The following is a 16884-nucleotide window of genomic DNA, read 5'->3' on the forward strand; positions in this document are numbered from 1 at the left end:
CCTGAGTCCGTTGCTGGGTGGTTGAGTAAGGGAGGCTCTGCTGAAGACACCTCACACCACTCGATGCACCCTCTGGCGAAGGAGGAGGGAGACGATGGGTTATGAGCCCGTAGCTGTCTCCTACCGGCTGAGAGCGCGGTGGGGTTATGAGCCCGTGCGTCGCTCTCGTTCTCCTCTGATGAGTCGGAGAACGAGGGGGGGTTATGAGCCCTCTCGTATCTCCGGAGCTCATCTGAAGACCTAGAGATGGAAGTGGAATTCGCTCTTTTTGTGGATTTGTGGGTGCCGACTGAAAAGTCGGCGGAACAGAAAATTGAAACAAAAGATTCCCCAACCGGCCCTCCTCCGGTGGGGGGAGTGGTGCCTTCACCATCTCCCGAAGAGCGATCCCCTCCATCTCTAGGTCGCCCGTCTCAGGGCCGCTTTGATCTTCTTTTACCACCCTTTGCAGCGGGCTGAGCGGGTGGGGCGGGCTGCTGACGACCGGTTCCTCGCTTCTTAGAAGAGCCCCGGGGAGGAACGGAGGCGGCCGCCGCAGGACGCCCTCGGCGAGGAGCAGGCTGAGGCGCCGACGTGGATGGGGCAGGCGCAGGACGCTTCCGACGTGGCATGATCTGAGCGATGGCCTCAGTCTGCTTCTTGGCCGCGGAGAATTGCTGGGCAAACTCCTCGACCGTCTCGCCGAACAGGCCGGTCTGGGAAACCGGAGCATTCAGGAGCCGGGTTTTATCAGCGTCCTTCATGTCCGCCAGACACAGCCAGAGATGGCGTTCCTGGACTACCAGGGTAGACATCGCACGCCCGACGGCGCGTGCGGTGACCTTGGTCGCACGAAGCGCCAGATCAGTAGCCGCACGTAGTTCAGAGAACTCCGCCGAGTCGTGACCTCCCGCGTGCAGATCCCTCAGAGCCTTAGCCTGATGAACCTGCAGCAATGCCATGGCATGCAGGGCAGAGGCTGCCTCCCCACAAGCCTTGTAAGCAGCACCGGACAGCGCCGAAGACTGCTTACAGGCCCGTGAGGGGAGAGTAGGCTGGTCCCGCCAGGAGGAAGCGACACCGGCCGGACACAACTGCATCGCGACCGGGCGCTCCACTGACGGGATACCAGTGTACCCCTTGGCATCTCCACCCTCGAGAGAGGTGAGAGGTGAAGGCTGATACGGCCGGTTCCGGGCGGAAAACGGGGTTTTCCACGACCGCGTCAGCTCTTCATGCACCTCGGGGAAGAAAGGCACCGGGGGCGAGGACTGAGAAGCCCTGGCACCCCCGAAGAACCAATCATCGAGGCAGGACGGTTCAGGTGGGGGAGGTTTAGTCCACTCCAAGCCGACCGCCTCCGCCGCCCGAGCGAGCATGGCTGCCATCTCAGGGTCGAACGCAGAAGCCGCAACCTGGCCCGAAGGCGGGAGCGGATCCGGATCGACGTCCGAGGCTGACAACCCCCCCTCCGACGTTACGGTGGATATCGCGTCAGGTGGAGGCTAGACAGAGCGCGAGGACACCGTAGAACACGGGCCGCTCGTCTCCATCGGGACCTCCGCTGGCAACGGATCAGGGCGCTGGGAGCTACTGGACGAACCAGCAGACCGACCCAGCACCGTTATACGGAGGTCATCCTTCGCCAATCTGGTAGCTGCGCCCTTAGCAGCACCAGACTGGGAAGGCGGGGGCCGTTGCCGGAGGAACGACACCCGTCTCCGCAAATCCGCTATAGTCATGCCCTCGCAGACGGGGCATGAACTATCACGCAACGCTGCCTCTGCGTGCTGGAGCCCCAGACACGAGAGACAACGCTTGTGGCCATCCTGGGGGGCGATAAACACACCGCATCCAGAAACGGAGCACGGACGGAAATCCATCTTTAAAAAGACGACCCCGACCGTGACACGAATGAGTAGCTGTCTTTAAAAAGACACAAAGCTCAAACGTGCTGCTCTTTTAGGGAAATCACTCTTTTGTGCGAGCTGGTGAAACACACAGGGAGAGGCAAACGCACTCACTCGAACTCAAGTCCTAAATTAAAGAGACAGAGAGAGAGAGAGAAAGGGTGGAAAAAACACTGCGAGCCTCCGCTGAGGTGTCGTTGCCCAACCAACTTCAGCAAGCTGAGATATTTTCCCACACAGCACAGGATCTACGAAGATCAGTTAACAGCTTCTCGAGAGCAGATGTCTGCCGGCTTCGAAGCAATAAAAGCTGATTTGGTATTATGCACCTGCGCCTTATATACGCACCTGGCGGGGCGGCGCCGGCATTATGCAAATACCTGCATGCCAAGTTCATTGGCGTTTTTGATAGTTCTCGAAGTAGATAGGTCACCCGCGAAGCGGTTCCCAATTCGTCGGTCACGACGTGACGTCGTAGTGACCGACTGAAAGGGAACGCGTGATCAGATTTCAATTCCTCATCTGAACCTTGCATCAATCATATCATTTTTACCATGCGATCAGTTAATCTGGTCTGGACTTTGTAGTGTTGGTCCAGAGAAGATTTGTTACTTCTGGATGGATATTCTGCTGGTACTCATAAGAGCTGCAGCGGGGTTAGTTCACATCAACAAGTCACAGCTTCTAAAGATGTTAGGGTTCATAGATGTCACCTCTCCAGCCTACTCTAAATGACCTGCCTGTTTATCATGTTGCATTTAGATTTCTCATGTTTGTATTGGAGTTCAAATGAAATTTAGGTGCACTAATCCATAAATTCTGATTTGTTTAACAGCTACCAGAGTCTGTGAAGGAGTCAACAGGTATGAACTGTTACTGTTTTATCTACATTGACATTGTGACATAGACTGAAAGTTCTCGTAATATTCTGATGTCTTCTACAGTGATGAGCTGAACGCTCTTCTGTCAACTGGTCTCATGAGCGTCTCCTGTAATATCAGTCTGGATCAGTACGCTTGTTCTTCGGTGAGGAATTTATTCAAGCGTGTTTTACTCTTGAGCATCATTACCTTACTTACACTGAGTCACGTGTCTGAGACTCTTTGCTGTGTCTACAATCATGTTGATATTTTCTGAACAGTGATGTTTACTGAGCTCATGTCCTCTGTTTGTAGTTGAATGACTTTACTGCTGTAAACCTGGCAGATCTTCTGATGTGTCAACTATCCAGCAACATCAGTTCATCAAAGGAAATCTGGAAACTGCTCTTCACTAAAACAGATCAGGTTCTAGATCAAGCGCTCATCATCTTCTCCAGCATGACAGAAAATATGGTAAATAATCCTGGTGAAACTTGACTTAAATTTACTGAAGGTTTAACTGAGATTAATAACATAATGACATCATCAGACTCAGCCAATCAGAAGTGAGTCGCTGTCTCATGCCCTGGATGTGATCGCTGAACTCAGACTGGAGCCGTTGAGTCCTGACCAATGGAATGTGTGGTTCAATGAGAGTCTGAAAGCCTTTTTACCGTACGCATCATCCACACTATTGCAGTGCATGATCAGCAAAAACTTCAGCTGTCAAACCTACCAGCAACTGTAAGAAAACCATTTCCTCAGCGTTCCCAACAGATCAAGAGTTTCAGGAGTTTATAAGATGCTTTACTTAATTCTTAACAATTTCCCTTCAGTCTTCAGGATTTTAATATGCAGTTCCATCTAATGGATGAGATGCAGAGAAGCAACATGACGGAGTTCTTCATCTTGCCCTTCCTCAGAAGAAACACAACAGGTGAGCTGGAGATGTTTTCTCTTCCACACATGATTCAGACAGAGTATGTTGTGCTTTTAATCGTTTTGTTTGTTTGTTTGTTGTGTTTTAGATCAAGGCTGTTTGCTCAGTTCTAACAGCAGCACTGAGTGGCTTCAGATGAACTTTGGGTTGTTTGTTCAGTTCGTGTCTCTCAGAGATCTGCTCTTCATCGACCCATTCTTTAATCCTGTATGTCATTTGATTTCATTCAAGAACAAACAGCACAAGACAACATGAACCTCTCACAGTTTTATATTTTTTACCTCATTTCATCTGTCTCGTTCTTCTGTTTGTCTTTAGTTGGAGACTCTGGATTATCTCTCTGCAAACCAAAAGGTTGAACTGATGGTTGATGATCTTCCTGAACTTACAGAGAAAGATCTGATCATCAATGAAGTGTTTGATTATCTGCTGGTGTCTCCTGTGGAACGAGGACTTCCTGATGTTCTTCAAATCCTGCTCATACGCTCACAGACGGTAAAACTTATTCAAATCTTTATGACAGACAGCATTTTTAGCATCTTAGTTTCATTTCTGACACAAAAACTCTTTGATAATATAGTGTGACAAACTCAAAAATATCATATAAAGGGATTTGTTGAATGTAATTAATTTCTATAAATGTAAATAAAATTGATCAATAAATTGTTGAAATTTCTGTGTTTCACATTAATTTTGTAAGGTGCTGTCAGTGGTGCCGTGACCAGATTGTGATTGAGGTTTAGGGGGTTCAGTGTAGTGGAAGACAACTGGTTTGTGTAGTGTTGTGTTTAAACTTCACTCCTTTGGTTTTTTGAGAGCTGAACTGTCGACAGACATATGATCCTGTGGCTTGTAGACTTCCTCTTATCACATTTATATCCAATGTTTGACTGACAGTTTAAATTCAGATGAGAGCAGAAGCAATAAATTGGTGGTGCCATGACCCGGATGGGACCCTTACATTTTCTTTATTCATTTGAATAAAGATGATCTAATAACAGCACTCATACATGTTTCTGTTTCCACAGACCATTATTCCATGCAGTTCATATCTACTGATGTAAGTCTTCTTAAATCTCTGATCTGAGGTTATTTAGTGTCTCCTGTCTCTTGTACTGAAATCTTCTGTCTTTCTTTCTCAGTTTTGAGAAGTTGTTCAATGCTTCATCTTCTTTGCCATCATACATGGAGACTCTGGTCCTTCAAAAAACTACAGAACTCAAGCAGAATGGAGCAAAAGGTTTAACTCCTTAATCTGTCATTGTCTCTTCCGCATCTTTCAATGTTTACTGTGAGATTAAATGTTTTTTCTGCTATAGTGATTGACTCACTTTATTTGTATTATTTTCAGGCTGTAAACTTCCTCAACCTCCAACAGTAAGATTTAGTTTTGATTCTCTTCATAATCATTTCTGCTCTTAGAAGAGTTATTAAACAGCATTAAATAAACAATCATTTACTTTTCAACTCTTGTATCAATGCTGATATTGTTTGTTTGTTTGTTTGTTTGTTTGTTTGTTTGTTTGTTTGTTTGCTTGTTTGTTTGCTTGTTTGTTTGTTTGTTTGTTTGTTTGTTTGTTTGTTTGCTTGTTTGCTTGTTTGTTTGCTTGTTTGTTTGTTTGTTTGTTTGTTTGTTTGTTTGTTTGTTTGTTTGCTTGTTTGTTTGTTTTAGTGTATATCTACATTGGTCAATGGTAAGTGGATCTTCTTAGTTTTGTAAAACATTAAATTCTTTTCTAAACATTTAATCAGTTTTCCATTATGAGAAATGAATGATTGAAATCAGAAGCATCAATGAGCTCACATGTTTCTGATAACAGACCTGTCACAGTTTTAACAAGAGAGTTCAGCTCTCCTGATAAAAATGTGTACCTTGTAATACCATGTACTGTAAGTCGCTTCAGATAAAAGCGTTTGCCAAATGCATAAATGTTAATGTTCAGTGTAAATGCAAACACATTCTGGAATTGATTGCAGGATCAATCCTGAGCGTTCACACAGAGCCATCACACTAGTCAAATGAATCAGGCTTTGGGGTTCAAACGCGATTGGGTGCGGTTACGTTGAGATAATGTGAGTGCGCCCATTTTGAGTGTAGGCATAGGGTTAAAGAGCCAGTTGTCATCTTGTAGGCTAACAGCAGAGCTTTGTATTTGATGCGGGCAGCTATTGAAAGCCAATGTAAACTGACAAGAAGATGTGTGACATGCGCTTTCTTTGCTTCATTAAAGGCCACTCTGGCCACTGCATTCTGGATCATCTGTAGAGGTTTTCCAGTTCGGCCGAGATAACTAACAGTTCAGCTGTAAGTGACGGTACTTCATCCAGACCGAGGTATCATTCAGGTATGCCGAGATGCAACCAGAAACTGTGGGATCATCTAGTTAAAATGAGAAATGAAGTTGGATGTCACCAGCACAGCAGTGTTAAAAGAAGCCATGTTTCTGAATGACCTTACCTTTCAAGGACACCCTAATTTACATACCTGAAGGATAAGACTTCAACCACTGGAACATCATTCCAGAGACAGCAATTTTCCTTTCGGGTTGACAGGAGGATGTCATGGTTAATGATGTCAAAAGCAGAAGACACGTCCAACAGGATGAGGACCGTCTCAGAGCTTCAGTGACCAAGAAAAGTGCTTCTGTTGAGTGTTTCTGTTGAGTGCCTGCTTTTGAAGCCAGACTGGTTGCTGTTCACCAGGTTGTTTTGTAAAAGATAGGAGGAGAGACGATCAAAACAACACGTTTGAGAGTAAACACACCCAATAAGACTTGATTCGATTCAAACACTAGTCACATGTCTTTAAAGGATCTTAATGAGATGTGTGTGAACACACGTAGGCTACAGTGTATTTTCTGGAATCACTGTGTGAAAGGGACTATGAAGAGATCTTCACCCTCACCATGAACCTTACGCATGTCCACCAGACATTCCCAAACATCTCAAGCTGAACCAGGGATCTGTATAAATGATTTGTGTCACTCTGTCATTCAGAGAAGATCTTTGTCTATCTGGTAAATCAGTGATGATGAATGGCTGTTATTTGGATCTTTCAGAGGATTATATACTGTAGGAGAAATCAGCTCCTCTGTTTAAACTCTGGTTGCTCTGTTGTCTAACAGACTTGGTGTAATTGCTTTTCTTCTGGTCTGTCACATAGATAAGGTTTATCATTATGCATTTAGATTTCTCATGTTTGTATTGGAGTTCAAATGAAATTTAGGTGCACTAATCCATAAATTCTGATTTGTTTAACAGCTACCAGAGTCTGTGAAGGAGTCAACAGGTATGAACTGTTACTGTTTTATCTACATTGACATTGTGACATAGACTGAAAGTTCTCGTAATATTCTGATGTCTTCTACAGTGATGAGCTGAACGTTCTTCTGTCAACTGGTCTCATGAGCGTCTCCTGTAATATCAGTCTGGATCAGTACGCTTGTTCTCCGGTGAGGAATTTATTCAAGCGTGTTTTACTCTTGAGCATCATTACCTTACTTACACTTAGTCACGTGTCTGAGAATCTTTGCTGTGTCTACAATCATGTTGATATTTTCTGAACAGTGATGTTTACTGAGCTCATGTCCTCTGTTTGTAGTTGAATGACTTTACTGCTGTAAACCTGGCAGATCTTCTGATGTGTCAACTATCCAGCAACATCAGTTCATCAAAGGAAATCTGGAAACTGCTCTTCACTAAAACAGATCAGGTTCTAGATCAAGCGCTCATCATCTTCTCCAGCATGACAGAAAATATGGTAAATAATCCTGGTGAAACTTGACTTAAATTTACTGAAGGTTTAACTGAGATTAATAACATAATGACATCATCAGACTCAGCCAATCAGAAGTGAGTCGCTGTCTCATGCCCTGGATGTGATCGCTGAACTCAGACTGGAGCCGTTGAGTCCTGACCAATGGAATGTGTGGTTCAATGAGAGTCTGAAGGCCTTTTTACCGTACGCATCATCCACACTATTGCAGTGCATGATCAGCAAAAACCTCAGCTGTCAAACCTACCAACAACTGTAAGAAAACCATTTCCTCAACGTTCCCAACAGATCAAGAGTGTCAGGAGTTTATAAGATGCTTTACTTAATTCTCAACAATTTCCCTTCAGTCTTCAGGATTTTAATATGCAGTTCCATCTAATGGATGAGATGCAGAGAAGCAACATGACGGAGTTCTTCATCTTGCCCTTCCTCAGAAGAAACACAACAGGTGAGCTGGAGATGTTTTCTCTTCCACACATGATTCAGACAGAGTATGTTGTGCTTTTAATCGTATTGTTTGTTTGTTTGTTGTGTTTTAGATCAAGGCTGTTTGCTCAGTTCTAACAGCAGCACTGAGTGGCTTCAGATGAACTTTGGGTTGTTTGTTCAGTTCGTGTCTCTCAGAGATCTGCTCTTCATCGACCCATTCTTTAATCCTGTATGTCATTTGATTTCATTCAAGAACAAACAGCACAAGACAACATGAACCTCTCACAGTTTTATATTTTTTACCTCATTTCATCTGTCTCGTTCTTCTGTTTGTCTTTAGTTGGAGACTCTGGATTATCTCTCTGCAAACCAAAAGGTTGAACTGATGGTTGATGATCTTCCTGAACTTACAGAGAAAGATCTGATCATCAATGAAGTGTTTGATTATCTGCTGGTGTCTCCTGTGGAACGAGGACTTCCTGATGTTCTTCAAATCCTGCTCATACGCTCACAGACGGTAAAACTTATTCAGAACTTTATGACAGACAGCATTTTTAGCATCTTAGTTTCATTTCTGACACAAAAACTCTTTGATTATATAGTGTGACAAACTCAAAAATATCATATAAAGAGATTTGTTGAATGTAATTAATTTCTAAAAATGTAAATAAAATTGCTTCTCCTAAAATGGTACATATGTTTTAGTGTTGATCTACTGATGTTATGATGTATTTTATATCATTATAGTATCAGGTTTGTTTTTCGTTTGTTTGGATGTCTGTGAAAGACTCTATGGGCCCTATCTTGCACCCAGCCCAATTGACTTTGTCAGTGACGCATGTATCATTTCGTATTTTGCACTGGCGCACAGCGGGTTTTTCCCTCCACAGACGCACGTCGGCAAACTAGGGACTGAACTTGCGCTCCCTGGGCGGTTCAGCGCAAAAAAGGAGGCGTGTTCCGGCAGAAACCATCTCCTATGCTATTTTGCAGTTTCAAAAAACAATTGCGCTACTAACCAAAAAAAACTAGTCTAAAGTCAGTGGCGCGTTGCGCGTTGTTCATTATGCTATTTTAAGGGCGCATGCTTGACCATAATGTATAGCATGCACAACGCGCATTGCTTATCTAATCTACACAGATGCAACAGTTATTTTTGCAAATCATGAATTGTTACAATAAAAAATATTAACACATGAGATAAGGGAAATCATAGTGGTGAGACAATTGTGGCTATATCCTCTCACACCTGTTTAACCGACGCTGATTTGGGCGGGTTTCTCCCATCCCCATACAAAACAACTTCTCTGTCTTTGACTGCTCTTACAATAACGTGCGCCTGGTAAATCCGTCATAATAATAGCAACCCGCCATGGAACTTGCGCCCTTGCATTTAAAGGGAATGTTGGATAGTGTCTGATTGGTTTATTTGACGTTACGCCCAAACGACACCTATGAATAATGAACCTACTTCAGACCAACCCCTTATTGATTTGCGTCTGGCGCAAGTGTTATTTCTCCCGCCGTGAAAATAGCAACAGCGCCCAAGATCCGCCCATAAAGTCACTTCAGATCGTTAAAATAGTGCCCTAGATGTCTGGAGTAGGGTTTGAAAAACAGAGAAAGCAGCTGGTTTCATTCATATTTCATAGTTCTGTTGTCCTTTAATTTAGTTTATTGTATTGTACTGCTGTAATGTAGTGTTGTGTTATTGCTTTCTCTTTTTTTTATGAAAATGTATTTAATTCTAAAGAAAATGGTTTTCTTTTCTAGAATCCTCTCAGCTGTCAGTCAAACCAGATCATGTGAGTATACAGTTAGTCTTAAAGAAATGAAAGCGATGCATGAGTTTATATTTCTCTTTGACTTGTTGTTTTCCTCATACGTCAGTTTCATGAAACTTGAGCAGATCTTGAGAAGATCAGCCGGTGATTTGGAGCCGATGATCTGGATGAGTCTTTATAACTTTAACAGCACAGCACCTGCAGGTCAGTGTAGTGTTGTCTGTCAGGATGTCTAGTATTTTATTTCCTACGTTTCTTAATGTCTTTTTAACCTTTTCACAGATTGCTCATTACTACCAATTTCGAATGAGGTATGTCTGTTATCTTACATGAATCACTGGTGAATTATTTCAAGCATATATAATACTGCATTGTATTGTATTTGTACTGCATTACATTAGATTATATATGAGCCAATATATTTAGGCTGATGTTGTTTTTCTTCTTGCTGTTTCTTTTTCAGTGCCAGTTGATTCCATACAATGGTATTGATTTGATTTCTTTCATCTCAATTATAATATATCATGATCTATCCATGTGTGAGTGTGTTGAAATGATATGTGATGTTTTTTTTTCTTTTGTTTTAGTGACTCAGGTGTGCAGTGGTGTAGACAGGTAGAGTAAAGCTTTAACATGGTTATTGTTATTAATTTTAAAGTATACGGTATATTATTGGTTGTTTCTTATCACTGTGCGTGTGTGTGTGTCTGTAGCTCTTCATTACAGCAATACTTGAACAATGCAAACACTACACAGACGTTCTGTGACTTCAGCATTGGACAATACGCCTGCACACCGGTAATAAAACACAACATGTGATGTCAAGATACACTTCCTGCTGTCTCTGGTGTATTACAGATCTGATGTTCATGTGTTTGTGTTTAGACGTTGAGTATCAGCGTGAAGGATCTTGTCTCTATACTGGACTGTCAGCGATCTGAAAATGTGATGAGCTCACCTGAAACCTGGAAACTTTTCCTCATCAAAGTTTCACATCTGCTTGACTCTGCTCTCAACACCATCTACAACACGGTAAAACAACACGACTTTGGAATAGTGTTGTTTAAAACAACCAATCATCATTTTGATAATGATGAGTTATCCTAACACTATAATTACAATTACTCATTTGATATTTTCTCCACCATCCTGTTAATGGAAATGAGTTGTTTTATCATCATTCCAATCAGGGAATTGTTGATTTGGCTCAAAGGCAAATACATACAATTAATCGTCATTAACTATATATATTGTGTAGGTTTCGTCTGATTTAGCAGAATTAATCATAACAATTAATTGATTGTTATTAATTGTAAATTAATTCTAAAAACCGTTGAGCGTGAAGTAGCAACGATCAGAGTTAAAGTGACTTTGAATTTAATCAGAACTCAGAGCCGCAGTGAACTACACGTCAACATTTATTTAGAAAATTATTTCACAAAATCCACGCCGAAGAACAGACATTTAATCTGGAAAGGCAAGATATTCAACTAAACAATAGCACACAGAATAGCAGGCTGAATAGGTGTCCGTACATTAACATAATACAAACAGTTATTTACACGATACACAATAGCAGAACATACCTGGAAGCTAAATTAACAGAAAAAGCCAACGCGCATCAAGTTTGCAGGTTCATCATTCCACATCACTGAATTGATTGAATTACATAAATACAGGAGCAGCATAGAGCGGACTCACGCGACTGTAGACGGTAATGATGTCTCTTGGTTCATGTAAGTTAAAATTTATTCATACTGACTTACAATTCGCACCTGATCATAAGTTGCAAGACCAGCCAAACTATAAAAAAGTGTGACTTATAGTCCGGAAAATACGGTACTTGCGTGTCTGTGGTGCAAAGCAGTCAGAGTGCTTCTGAAAGTCGTTGGTTTTTAGATGAAAGAGGGTGGTTTGCTGGTCTTTGGAGAATCTCAAGACAGAGTCCAGTTCCAGTTTTCGATGCTGGAAGAACAAACATTTGTCCAGATTGTCTGTGCAAACCGAGAGTCCAAGTCCAGTTGGAGTAGTGTCCTGGAATGTTCAGCAGTGAGTTGGTAGTTTTCCGGCGTTCTGAAGATCCAAAAATGGGGTTGCTGGGAGAGCTAGTGGTTGACTGGCAAAAGTTAGGAAGAGATGAAGGTGAAGAGAGGCCAAAGTTGGCATCGATATTTAACTTCAAGAAGGGGCGTGTCCACCTGAGTTTGAATCGACCAATCAGAGGTGAGCAGGGGAGAGTTTCTTTGTCTCCTTAACTGTAAATTTTGCATCTTTGTGGCCTCATTGGTGTTGGTCACACCTCTTGGAGGTTTAATGAGCAAATTGTGTCTGTTTAACATTTAAATCTAAGTTATAGAAAGTAAGCAAAGTATGATGCATGTAATGGTTTGGTAACATACATCATCAAAGAGGGAATTAGACGAGAATCACATACATACTAAACATGGGTAAGGTTTGAGGTAAATGAGGCTATGATTAAACTCAACAGCAAATTCTAAATTCAACACAATTCAAACACAATCGTACGTGAGAATACAGGTTGTTTTACTCATTCCCCAGCAGACTTTTTTTGAAAAGTTGCCCGCCAAGCATTTTTTGTGATTTTCACAAAATGCCTTCCAGGAAAGTTTTCTTCTAAAAATATAAAAACATACAAATATAACAAATGAAAGAACAGACCCTCTGCTTTCCAACAAACAAACAAAAAAGGAAAAACATTTCATCCTATTATCTATTTCTTTAAAAATACAAAATGTTGAGCAAAAAGCTGAAATAATTGCATTTTTGTGAAGAAATGTTGTTAGAGATCGGATTCAGAACGATTATAAATATGATAAATAATTTTTGCTTCAGTTTTTTTAAAATTGGGATAATTGCAGTATTACCTATTACCATAAAAACTCATCAAGAACACGATTTTTCGGGCAAATGTTTTCTCTTAATTGATGAGATAACTCGTCAATGGTGGGGAATGAGTTAAAAGGTTTCAATAAGGGAGCCAACATACGGTAAACATGCATACATGTATTGACAAGGACAGTTTTCGGGATGATTTTATTAAGAGGGGGTCACCTTTCAGCGAAATTTGCCATTTTGGATCCAAAATAGGTCATTCTTGTCATTTGTCTAGATCCAATGAGTTTTTTAAAATGAGAGGTGAGGGGGTGTCTGCGACAAGATCGCATTGAATGAAAATATGAAAATCATGTCCAGTTATTGTGGTAATGATGTCAAGTCACTAGCCAATTTGGCGGGTTATGTTTTAGTCACCTTTTTGCTTTCGAAGTTTAAGCAGTCTGTGCAGACTGAGCACACACACATACTCATTTTTATATAGTACTTGATTTCTTATGTACTGAAAGTATTAAAAGAGAAAAGTGTTGATTATTTTTTTGCCAATGCACACCTGACCAGTCAAATGTCTTAAAATAACCACAAGATAATCCTGGTATAAGAGGAATAATTGACTCCTAATAATTGACAAAAATCACTTTTAAAGTTGTCCAAATGAAGTGCTTAGCAACAGATATTACTCATGCTAAATAAAGTGTTGATATATTTAAGGAAGGAAATTCACAAAATATCTTCATTGGACATGAGCTTTACATAATATCCTCATCATTTTTGGCATTAGTACGTAACAGATCAACTAACCTTAGAATTTTGAGCATTATGTTAGTATTTTCATCAGTACTTGAAGCACAGAGAGAATATGTATCAACATTCATTGGTTGAAACCACAGTTGAATAAATGTTTTGTTGTTGATCTGCTGGAATTTTCTCTCTGTGTAGTCGATGTGGTGGAGTGACCCGTCGGGCTCCGTTATTCTGGATGTGCTGCGAGAGCTGCGATTGGACGGACTGACAGATGACGGCGTCATTGCGACGTGGTTGGATGAACGTCTCAGATCGTTCCTGCCGTTTGCTTCTGGAGCGTTCCTGCAGTGTTTGAGCCACAAAAACTTCAGCTGCCAGAACTTCCAGACAATGTAAAATAAAAACCTCACAACAACCACAATCAGACGTGAATTCGTTCCTGCTAGTTGTTATATGTAGATGAACAGAAAGCAGGAAAAGACGTCTGATAGCCGCCCAAACACAGCCCAGACGTCTAGACTAAAACAAGGCATAATTCTGTCTGTCAGTGAAAACTTAAACATCTATGGCCCAAAAAGAAATGAAAGCAAACACCTTGTTATCGCTGTTGTATTCCAGTTTATTTTAGTTAGAAGTGGGTCATTCATAGCCTGACTACATGGGGTTTATAGTTAACCTAGATGGTGAAATGGGTGGATTTTAAAACCCAACACAACAGTAGTAAATATTAATTGTGTTTATGTGTGATGCAGCGTTGCAGCGTTTGATGCAGGATTTGATCGTATGGATGAGCTTCAGCGACAGACGACACTGACAGAATTCATCCTACCGTTGATCACGAGAGAGACAGCAGGTACTGAAGAAACACACAGACTCTCAGATGATATCAGTCATTGTGAAAGGCATTCAAATCTCTTCGTGTCTGTTTCAGATGTGGCGTGTCCGTCCAATGACAGCGCTCGATGGCTCATCAGTAATTTTGGACAGTTTTCTACACTCCTGACTCTCAATGAGCTGATCGCTCTCAACCCACAACTCAACCTGGTAACATTTACATTACACTGTTTGCCAAACACTCCCAGCTTAAGTAGTGTGTAGAAAAATCATTTGGGACACACTTTGTTAGTCTATGTTGTGTAGTAATGTAGTTAACTTGGTTTTTATTCTAAATCCTTTTCTTTCTCTCTCTCTCTCTCTGTGTAGTTGGAGATCCTTGACTATCTCTCTCCTGAGCAGTTAGCTGGACTGATTGTTGATGATCGTCCAGAGAAAGAGGTGGTCATTAATCAAGTGTTTATTCACCTCGCTGGGTCTCCACAGAAAATTCCAGACGTTCTATACTTCCTGGTTGAAATGTCAAAGATGGTACACAAATTTAAATCATACATTAGATGAGATATATCTGTTCCTCAGTTCTGTCCATCCGTTAACATGTTTTTGTTTTTTAACAGAACAACATCTCTTGTGTTTCATACCAAGCCATGTGAGTTTATGATGCAAACTATTTCTTCATGTTTTTTAATCTTCACTGATGTAAATCTATAATGTTTAAACATCTGTCTGTGTTTGCTAGTTTCCACCGTCTGGATCATCTGCTGGTCAGTGTGTCAGTGGATCTAGAGACAATTATTCTGAGGAGTCGATCGGCTCTGCTGCAGGATGTGCCACAGGGTGAGATATACACTTGAGTTACTATGCGCACAACACGGATCACATCAATGAACACGTGACAGATCATATAACACATGTGAATAAATACATCACCAATCACAGCACTGATAACAAAAGCAATGGCATCACTGAATTAGTCATGAATCATGTTAATGTAAGATCGTTTACACACACACAATTGTTCAGTTATTAATGAGTGTATTTGTGTGTCTCTCAGGTTGTATGAGCTACAGAGGGGCGGTGAGTGTTTCATGTGCTTTTGATGTTGTTTTAGTTTAGAGTGTTTTCATGAATTATGTACTGATGTCATTCACTTTTCCTTATAGTGTGACATCACTCCAGTGAATGGTGAGTTACTGATTAAATGATTTTATCAATAAACCTGCACACTGCACTGTGCTGACAACCCCATAACATCTCTCTCTCTCTCTCTCTCTCTCTCTCTCTCTCTCTCTCTCTCTCTCTCTCTCTCTCTCTCTCTCTCTCTCTCTCTCTCTCTCTCTCTCTCTCTCTCTCTCTCTCTCTCTCTCTCTCTTAGAAACGGCAGCATGCAACAATGTCAACAGGTGATACACAAAATAGTTCAGATCATAGTTTAAGGAAGCATAGTTTCTGTGTGTGTGTGTGTGTGTGTGTTTAATGAATTGTGTGTTTGTGTTGCAGCTCGGCTCTGTTGGCGTATCTTAACTCACCTCATAATGGCAGTCAGCTGTGTGATTTCAGCATAACACAATACTCATGTACAGAGGTACACAAAAAGTCCACAGCCCCACACACACACACACATACTCTTTGTCTCTTTGTGTACACAACTGATGTGTGTGTGTGTGTGTTGTGATCAGTTGACAGATCTGAGCTCACAGGACCTAGCGACGGTGTTGCTGTGCAGTTTCCATGGTAACGAGAACGTGTCAGATGAGACATGGAAACTTTTTGTGCAGAAGGTCAATCCTGTGATGGGTCCTGCATTAGACCGACTGAGTGACACGGTACACACAACACAACACACGTTTCATTCATATCAGACCCACAGACAATGACAGACAGTACAACACCAGCAGTGTCAATTAATTCAACTTATACTATGGGTCCGTTGAATGCTTGATTCTGATTGGCTGATGAACATTCTGAGGTGTGCAATTATTTTCTGGGAAATGCACGGCGAATGTAGTTCCAGGCAGCTCTCTTGACCGCATTACAGTTCATTATACAACAGTTCTTTCTGGTTCTCGAATCTGATTGGCTAAGAGGCATGCAATATTTTACTGATAACGGCACATTAACCGCTTCACCTTTCGTATCATTCCGCCACCTAGTGAATGGAGGTCAGACACTTTTAAAAAACTGTTTTATATAGTACTGACAGGAACAAAGTTTAATAATAACCGAGTGCTCGTATTGCGTTAAGAGTAAATGGGAAAGCAATAGTAACGTTACACAAGTATAGTTTTATTAACTTTTACCTCGCGCAAAAACAATAACAACACAAAAGACACTAAATATGAATAAGAAAACAAGTAATAGTTTTATCATGACACCAAATACTGCTGATTTGATCTCATTTTGACCATCAAAAACAAACAAGGCCAACATGAGAGCCAGGGTATCTCTTTCAGAGATGTAGCCCAGAGAGGGCGGTGGTCAGCGGGGCGAGTGAACACTGATGTCCGCTCATGCTTTGGTTCTCATACGTACCGAATCTCACTAAGCAAACGTTCAAACAGGCGCTATCTTTACTAATCGACTACAGATTTAAATATAATACATATACATTCTCCACTGAACTAATCTTAAAACTACACTTTGTGACCAAGAAACGTTAATATAAAGAAACGGCTTTTCTGTCCATTGAGTTGTTATGAGCTTCAAAGCAGCCGAAAGTGTTTCCTGTCATTCTGGCCGCCCTCAAATCCGTGGCGGAAGAAGTAGTTCTCAAACA

General features: G+C 41.5%; 1 protein-coding gene across 2 annotated transcripts in view; it reads left to right on the plus strand.

Annotated features, from left to right (window-relative positions):
- Window positions 1–16884, plus strand: part of mslnb (mesothelin b) — a 61400-nt gene that overhangs the window by 30899 nt on the left and 13617 nt on the right. For both annotated transcript variants that reach the window (XM_073860099.1, XM_073860100.1), the window contains exons 54-89: window positions 2725–2752; window positions 2834–2915; window positions 3065–3223; window positions 3300–3493; window positions 3586–3686; window positions 3778–3896; window positions 4008–4184; window positions 4718–4749; window positions 4832–4929; window positions 5041–5066; window positions 5362–5383; window positions 6951–6978; window positions 7060–7141; window positions 7291–7449; window positions 7526–7719; window positions 7812–7912; window positions 8004–8122; window positions 8234–8410; window positions 9667–9698; window positions 9784–9881; window positions 9960–9988; window positions 10141–10162; window positions 10265–10292; window positions 10391–10475; window positions 10563–10709; window positions 13470–13666; window positions 14027–14127; window positions 14206–14318; window positions 14478–14639; window positions 14726–14757; window positions 14848–14945; window positions 15163–15185; window positions 15272–15293; window positions 15484–15511; window positions 15609–15693; window positions 15788–15934. In XM_073860099.1, coding sequence (XP_073716200.1) covers window positions 2725–2752; window positions 2834–2915; window positions 3065–3223; window positions 3300–3493; window positions 3586–3686; window positions 3778–3896; window positions 4008–4184; window positions 4718–4749; window positions 4832–4929; window positions 5041–5066; window positions 5362–5383; window positions 6951–6978; window positions 7060–7141; window positions 7291–7449; window positions 7526–7719; window positions 7812–7912; window positions 8004–8122; window positions 8234–8410; window positions 9667–9698; window positions 9784–9881; window positions 9960–9988; window positions 10141–10162; window positions 10265–10292; window positions 10391–10475; window positions 10563–10709; window positions 13470–13666; window positions 14027–14127; window positions 14206–14318; window positions 14478–14639; window positions 14726–14757; window positions 14848–14945; window positions 15163–15185; window positions 15272–15293; window positions 15484–15511; window positions 15609–15693; window positions 15788–15934 — 3347 coding nt within the window. The remainder of the gene's footprint in view (window positions 1–2724; window positions 2753–2833; window positions 2916–3064; window positions 3224–3299; window positions 3494–3585; window positions 3687–3777; window positions 3897–4007; window positions 4185–4717; window positions 4750–4831; window positions 4930–5040; window positions 5067–5361; window positions 5384–6950; window positions 6979–7059; window positions 7142–7290; window positions 7450–7525; window positions 7720–7811; window positions 7913–8003; window positions 8123–8233; window positions 8411–9666; window positions 9699–9783; window positions 9882–9959; window positions 9989–10140; window positions 10163–10264; window positions 10293–10390; window positions 10476–10562; window positions 10710–13469; window positions 13667–14026; window positions 14128–14205; window positions 14319–14477; window positions 14640–14725; window positions 14758–14847; window positions 14946–15162; window positions 15186–15271; window positions 15294–15483; window positions 15512–15608; window positions 15694–15787; window positions 15935–16884) is intronic.

Source organism: Misgurnus anguillicaudatus, chromosome 3, assembly GCF_027580225.2.
Source record: "Misgurnus anguillicaudatus chromosome 3, ASM2758022v2, whole genome shotgun sequence".
In the NCBI taxonomy this organism is placed as follows: Eukaryota; Metazoa; Chordata; class Actinopteri; order Cypriniformes; family Cobitidae; genus Misgurnus; species Misgurnus anguillicaudatus.